The 7,108-nt window shown below is 56.9% G+C and overlaps 1 protein-coding gene across 1 annotated transcript in view; it reads right to left on the bottom strand.

Annotated features, from left to right (window-relative positions):
• Nucleotides 1-7,108, bottom strand: part of BCOR (BCL6 corepressor) — a 21,559-nt gene that overhangs the window by 10,449 nt on the left and 4,002 nt on the right. The window contains exons 6-9 of the mRNA XM_015565791.1: nt 5,961-7,104; nt 5,307-5,360; nt 4,654-4,840; nt 2-82 (exon numbers count right to left, since the gene is read on the bottom strand). Coding sequence (XP_015421277.1) covers nt 2-82; nt 4,654-4,840; nt 5,307-5,360; nt 5,961-7,104 — 1,466 coding nt within the window. The remainder of the gene's footprint in view (nt 1; nt 83-4,653; nt 4,841-5,306; nt 5,361-5,960; nt 7,105-7,108) is intronic.

Raw genomic sequence — 7,108 nt, 5'->3', positions numbered from 1 at the left:
TCCACAAAGTACTTCTCCAGGGGCAGGTCCTTGTTCTCCGGGGGCTCGAAAGGGTCGTGTTTGTTTCCAACACCATATTCACCTGGGGGTGGGGGGACAGTGACACAGAAATGAAGGCCCCAAGGTCACCGTGAGAAGGCAGGACTGGGGAGCAGGCAGGCCCTCCATGACCTGAAACGGGACACGTGATAAAACAGCTGGTCACCTTCGATGGCGAGCAGGCCCCCTCCAGGGCCTTTTCTCACAGAGGATGGGTGACCCCAAAGCAAGATCCAACCAGGCCACGGCCATGGCCACGGCCACCCCTCCCTGGGTAACAGGGGAGATGGTGAAGGAAGAGGAATGGGGGAAGTGTTGGGGGCCAGGGAGGCTGGGAGACCAAGGACACTGGGAGGAGGGGTGTGGCCCACACACAGGGTCAAGTTCAATTTTAAGGAACTCAACCTGATCCCTCCCCTCTGTTCTCTCTCACCCACCTCAGGGGGAGGGGGAAGTGCATCGCTGCACCACGCACACCCACAGGACCTTCCCAAGGCAGGAGGCCACCCCTCCCTCCGTCAGGTCACCCCTCTCCACGCCAGGCCACCACTGGCTAACTGCCTTCCTCAATCACATCAGCCCATCTCGCCCTACGAGCCAGCTCCTCGGCTACTTGGCTGGTCCCAGTTTTTCTAACACACAAACCATTCCCAAACCACCATGGGATGTTCAGGTGCTCCCCGCACTGACCTGCGCGTCACCCGGGGAAGGAGCATGGCACTTCCACAACACTGAGCTAATGACACCATCCATGTCCATTTCTGGGTGAAGTCAACACACTCCTCACACGCTGACTGCTTCCAATGTCACCTCCAGCCTTCTCTGGGGGGCATTCCCGAGGCTCAGTAGCAGTCAGTTGTGGGGACAAGTGTCATCTGGCCTTGGCTAGCCTGTGCTCTTAATGCTGGGCCACGTAGGTGGGGCAGTGGGAGCCGCATCTACTCTTGCAAAGGATCGAGGGCTTGCCCCCGCCACGTGGGTCCCCCCTTGTGGCAGCGTGGTGGCAACGCCCCAACACAAAGCTGGCAGAACTGGGGGAGCCACTGCTCGCCCCCATCTCCAGCCCGGCCCCCTTCAGCTGTAAAGTGGGGACATGACCGCGAGCCGCCTCCCGGGCGGGCGTCATAAACAGGCCCAGCCGCACCGGGGAAGCCAACCAAAGGGCACCAAGCCTCTCCAGCCAGGTGGAACCGCAGCCCCAGATGCACGACATTTAAGGACATGAGCCCTCCTGGTCACACCATTCAACTTTGCCGGTCCATTCAGCCATCCCAGAGCCCCGGGGAGGGCCTGGGGAGCCGTGGGAAACGAAGCGTTTTCTTAACAATCACCACGTGCAATTTTAAAAGTGTACTCCCCCTCCCCCCTTAGGCAGGAAAGATGTCCAAACCAGGTGGTTGGCAAGCAGAGGTGACAGGGTGATGACACGATCCAAGGCCACGATCAGGCCGGGGCAGGGCCTGCATGGACCCCGCCAGAATGGGGTGCTCGGCCGTCACCCCGCCCACACCTGCACTGCCCCTGGGAGCCACTTCCACACCCTACCTTTCCGCTCCAGGCCGTGGGAACCCGAGCACGGACAGTCCCAACCCCGCTGCAGAGGCACCTTCCTCGCGGGGCTGCTTTCCCACATCTTCACCCTCACAGCTGCAGGGCCGGCCTTGCCCACCGGGGACAGCCACCTGGAGGCTTTGTGATGACTTAGTTCACGTGTCAGCAGGCAGGGACTGGGGACCTTGTCTCCCTCCCCTGTTGAGAAATCAGCTGACAGTCGTATGGGTACTCCCTTGTAGATAACTGCCCTGTCCCCAGGGGCCCTGCAGGGTGATATCTCTGGCTCTTCCTGAAGTGTCATCAGGAACCCCCCATTCCTAAAGTTGGGGCTCACTGCCATCCCCCCCGCCCCCCGCACACACATAAACTCTAGTTGCTTTCCTCCCCATTTCGCACAAGGATCTCTTCCCAAACTAAGTGCCTCTACCCTTCCCCATCCTCTGGGCCTCTCAGGCAAAGAGCCCAGTTTCCCGCTGTCGCCCCGGCCTGAGAATAGCCCGCAGGACACCCTGACCGCCGAGGCATGCATGGCCGCCAGCTACGGGGCAGAGGCTCCGGGTCACATTCCTGCACACCGCCTGGGAGCTCCCGGGAGTCTCCCAACCACAGCCACAGGATCGCCCTCGAGGGCAGAGGAGATGTGCCGATAGCGGGGCAGGCCTCTCGCCCGCCTGCACTCTTACTGCTCTCGGCCACTTGGTGTAAAGCAGATGTGACTGTGGCCGTGTTGTTTGTGGTTTAACACTTATTTCATCCCTGCAGCCTGGTCATATGACTCAGCACATACATCCCATAATTTATCATTGTTATGCCATTGCATTATTTTGCAGCAGCATTGCCATGGCAACATTTACAAGTCGCCGTGGCAACAAAGCACCCTCACCACTGGTGAGCCATGCCCAGTGAGCCCGGCACAAGGTGGGAAGGCTGCCCGTGCCCGAAAGTCCCCCCTCTCCGGTAACCACAGCAGCCCCGGCAAAGGCTAAGCTTGTGAACACACCGTACGGGGAAGACACGGCGATCTCTGTTCCCAACTCAAAGCAGTTTCCAGCACTCGCAGGTGCCCGGCCAGAAGACAAGTTTCCTGAGCAAGAAGTTTTGTGGAGCCCTTTGGCTCCCGCCTCCTGCAGCTCCTGGGGCTGCCTTGGCCGAAGGGCTGGCAAAGGAGCTGTCACTTCACATTCACGGAGAGATGGACGCGTGCCTCCTGCCCTCCCCACCCCCAAAACGCCGCTGATGGCTCCTGTTCAGAAAAGTCCAAGGCTGAGGAGGCTCCTGACTCATCGGCTGAACTTCTAAACTAGAAACCTCACTCGGCCACCTCCCTCGCAGACCAAGAACGAGTGAGAATCCTGGCCATTGTGTTTTCAGGTTCATTCACCTTCCCCGAGCCGGCCCCTCCGTGCGGGCTGCACCCACCATCTTAGAAGCTTCTGGTGCCTCCAGAAGAGGAGGGAAGACTGTCTCGGGAGGGGCAAGGTGCCTGGAAGGCGCCCTGAACCCTCTTTGTGACCCCTGCCTGCTCCAGCCCACACGTGCTCAGAGCTCGGCTCTCAGCCACAGCGCTCTCATGAGAAGAGAACCAATGGGGGGGGGGGGGGGGGAGGAACAAGCCCACGTGGAGAAAGAAGGCCCATAAGGCCCATTCACGCGCAGCTGTATGAACCCAGCCCACTGTCCCCTATCTTTAAAACTGAGCCTCTCGCCTTCCCCAACCTTTTCCCTGCCCCCAGTGGCCATGGGTGGCTCACTCGGCCATGTCCTGGGGGCCCCACTGGCCTGGGCTTGGAGAAGCGTCAGGAAGGCCTTTCTGAATCACCCCGGGCTTGGCCCGCCTCCCCTCTGGCCGGGGTGAGGCCGCTGAGATGTGAGGGGCGTGCGCCACGTGGGTCTGGCCATGTCCCTGGAAAACCAAAGGGCAGGAAGACTGGAGGCTGGCTCATTCCCACTCCTTGCAGCCTCCCTCGCCATCCACCCAGAGGGCTTCTCCCTGGCAGGCGCTTTTCCTTCTTCAAAGAAGCACCTGCCCAGGAGCCGGCCTTGCCCACTTCCACCGGGTCTCCCCGGGGAACTTCCCGGAGAGCTGGCACCCAGGGGCCTCGGACGGGAAGGGTATGTGCCTGGTGTGGGCATGAGCCGCCAGGACCCTCCATTTCACCATGTCAAGCCCGTGAGGCCAAGGAACAAGGACACCTTCACTTCAGGTGCATCCAGAACCCCTGCTGCTCAGGGAAGGCCCCTGACGAGCAACAGCAGCGCCCTTGTCCTGGATGAACGCAGGACACACTGGTCCCGGTGTGACGTCCCCACATCCCTGGCCACAGGCTGCTGCTGACACCCACGGTGAGCGCTCCTGGGCCACAAATGCTCCCCAACTCCATCAAGTGTGCGGAGGAACGGCAAACCTCTGACATTTAAAGGCACAGGCTCCCAATCGCACCCATCATCCCGGACTGTCCTGTCTTGGGGGGGTGGGGGGCTTTTGCACCCGCTCTCTCAAAATGCCGTACTTCCCCATCACCAACGCATCGGGCAGAGAAGTCAGGTGAGCAACCCCCAAAGGCCACTGCAGCCATAGACCAGCTGGTGGACTGAGGAGTGGCTGGAGGAAAGCGAGCTTTCTCTCCACATTTTGCCTCCAAAACAGGAAACACACTTTGTCTAGTGGGAAGAAGCCCTTCATTTACACGGTGGCCCTGCACTGCGCTGTCGCCTCCCCATGATGACAAGCAAACCCGCCACAGAAAAGGAGTCTGCTCCTCAGCCTGCATCGCATTCAAACAAACCCTCTGCGTCTGGGAGAGCACAAGCCCTCTCTCTTCCAGGCCAGACTGTGCCTGCGGTGGTGGGAGCCACCTCTGGCTACACGTATCATTCCGCTGCTACAAAAAAGAACACACACGGGCCACAGCTGACTCCCAGTCTCCGGCTGCCGTTCTGCTGTTACATTGTGACTAACTACAGGACACAGTCTTCCATAGGAGCCTCGTTCCCGGAGGCCAGGATGTTCAAAAGGCTCGCCTCCGCGGTCCCACACACAAGCCACTCGGGTTCACTTACATCGCTCACTGTCATTCTGGTCAGCAATGGCCTCCTCCAGGGCGACCAACTTTGGCTTTTTGTCCTGATTTCCTTTCAAGCTTTCCCACTCTGCAGGGCTGAACTTGCACGCCTCGGAGTCTTTGGTTGTTGGGTGGCCACCTTCTCTCTCTTTCATCTCCAACTCTGAGAAGCGCATCATTGCACGCTAGAAAGAGAACGAAGATGGAAACAAAAACAACACCTTACCATAAAAGCTATTTCATTTGCCTTACCTTAAAGGAAAGTATTTGCAAAGAAAAGTTTGCCCAAAACCAACCACAATTTATGATACAACTGAGATATTTTAAAATTTAACAGATAAAAATTTAAGAGGATCTATATGTAAGTAGTCACACATTCTTTATTCATAAAGCCATATGTATAGATACGTATGCGCTGTGTATGCATAGCCATACATACACTCTTGCATAGAGACAGACATTCTCTCTTGAAGGTAAATAAAACAGAACGAACACAACGCAAAGAAAACAAAACAAAAACACAACAGAAAAGAAAAAGTGCACAATGAATAAAGACGACCATGGCCCACAAACTTCCCTTGGTATTTGGAAATGAAATTTAACTCAAAAGGTTTATGGAAGATTCTAGTAATAAAAATTTGAAGAACTGACCTCACAGTAAGCAGCGGGTAGACATAAAATACTGTCCTCTTGTAATCCTTCCATCTATGTAATTAAATGGATGAAGTTATCTAAATGATCCATTGAGTGCCCATTTTAATTTGGCTTTATTTATCTTTTAATTAAAAGTAAAATATCTTAAGGAAATTCCTATACAACATCTATCATTCACTAGCAAGTTAAATACATACTCTATCCCTTTAAGCGAGCTTTTATTTTTTTTTTTTGGTGAAAAAACCTGCACGAATCCCACAGACATGCGGCTGCTACACACCTCCACCAAGTAGCGCGTCAGGCATCCTAAGTAGCACTCCTAGGCATATTCGTTAACGTACAGTCACGGCAGAGAAATTAAAGCAACTGATAGGTAAACGTCATGCAGTCTTTAGCCTTCACGCTCATTAACTTCCTTTATCAGCATCTGAGTGGCGTTTTTAAAATCTACAGAATAACTTAAAATAACCAGGCACACGAACCTCCTCAGTGCTCCCCCTCAGGTCCCCTTACTGGCCACCTTTCATACATTTAAATTACCATAAGCTTCATAACCACACCTGCCTTACCAGACCCCCCCCACCCCCATCCCTTTACACATTACAAAGCTGACAACTGGTCAAGTCACTGAGATTCGGGGGTGGGGCTCACCTGCAGGGCCCGCTGCTCCCGGCTCAGCTGACTGGAATCTGCGTACAGTTCGGTGGTGACACACTTGAATCTGTCACCCACGTAACCAGCGGAGTTGGCGATTCTCTTGGCCAGCTTCGACGGCTTCGGCTTCAGCACTTTGCCATCAGATTCTGCCTCGTCAGCTCCATCTTTGGTATAGGTGGGGGTGACGTCCACACTGGGTGGGGCACCGCCCACACAAAATGGTTTGGGGTCCTCTGGGGTTTTACCAAAAGTTACAGCAGGGCCATCGCTCCCGAGTGTCGGCTCCAGGAACGAGGCGGAGACCGGCACCCCCAGGCTCTCCTTGCTGGGGCCCGCTGGAGCGCCCTCCTTGCTTAAGCTGAAGACGGCCTGGCCCGCGGCCTGCTTGAAGGCATAAGCTTCGTGGAAGTCACTGATGCGCCCCAGCTCCTCTCTCAGGGCCATGAAGTCGCGGTGTGACTGCAGGGCCGGCTCAGCCGCGGGCTTGGCGGGCTCAGGGGTCTGGCTGATGCCGTCGGCGGTGAAGCCGGCTTTGGACATGTTCGTGTCAGGTTTAGTGTCTGACTCTTCCCGAAGGAGGTCCACATAGACGAGCTTGTCGCTCTTGATGACCGTTTTGCCTTGATTCCAGCCGGCGCTGGGCTTCAGGCTCTTGTCGGCTGGAACGTCTGGGTGTAACTTCGTGCTGCTCGCTTCCAGCAGATCGAAGCGGCTCCGGAGGGTGGGGTCCTCGTAGCGGCCTCTCTCGTGGGACCGGGACCTCCTCTCCGGCTTCTCCTCCTTCGCGATCTCTATGGGCGTGTGAGGTATCAACATGGGATGCACCATGCCCAACCCCAGCGCGTCCTGGTAGGTCACAAACTCCGGCCGGCCGGTGGGCAGCCCATAGGGCAGGCCGGGCTTGGGCGCCAGGTGCCCAGGAAAGAGACTGCCGTTGGGCAACAAGACCGGGTGAGGGTAGACCGGTCCCTTGCCGTGTAAGGAGAGGGGGCTGATGGCAATGCCCTCGGGCGCCGGGTAGGGGAGGTAGCTCCTGGGGTAGGGGATGGGTGGGGACCTGAACGCCTCGTTCGGAGAGAGGAAGATGGAGCTGGGCGGGAGGCCATTCTCGCTCGCTTTGAAGCTGGGGTCTGGGTTGCTGG

Source organism: Myotis davidii, unplaced genomic scaffold (genome assembly GCF_000327345.1).
Source record: "Myotis davidii unplaced genomic scaffold, ASM32734v1 scaffold960, whole genome shotgun sequence".
Taxonomy (NCBI): Eukaryota; Metazoa; Chordata; class Mammalia; order Chiroptera; family Vespertilionidae; genus Myotis; species Myotis davidii.
Note: the sequence above shows the minus strand (reverse complement) of the source record. Positions and strands in the feature narration are given on the sequence as shown.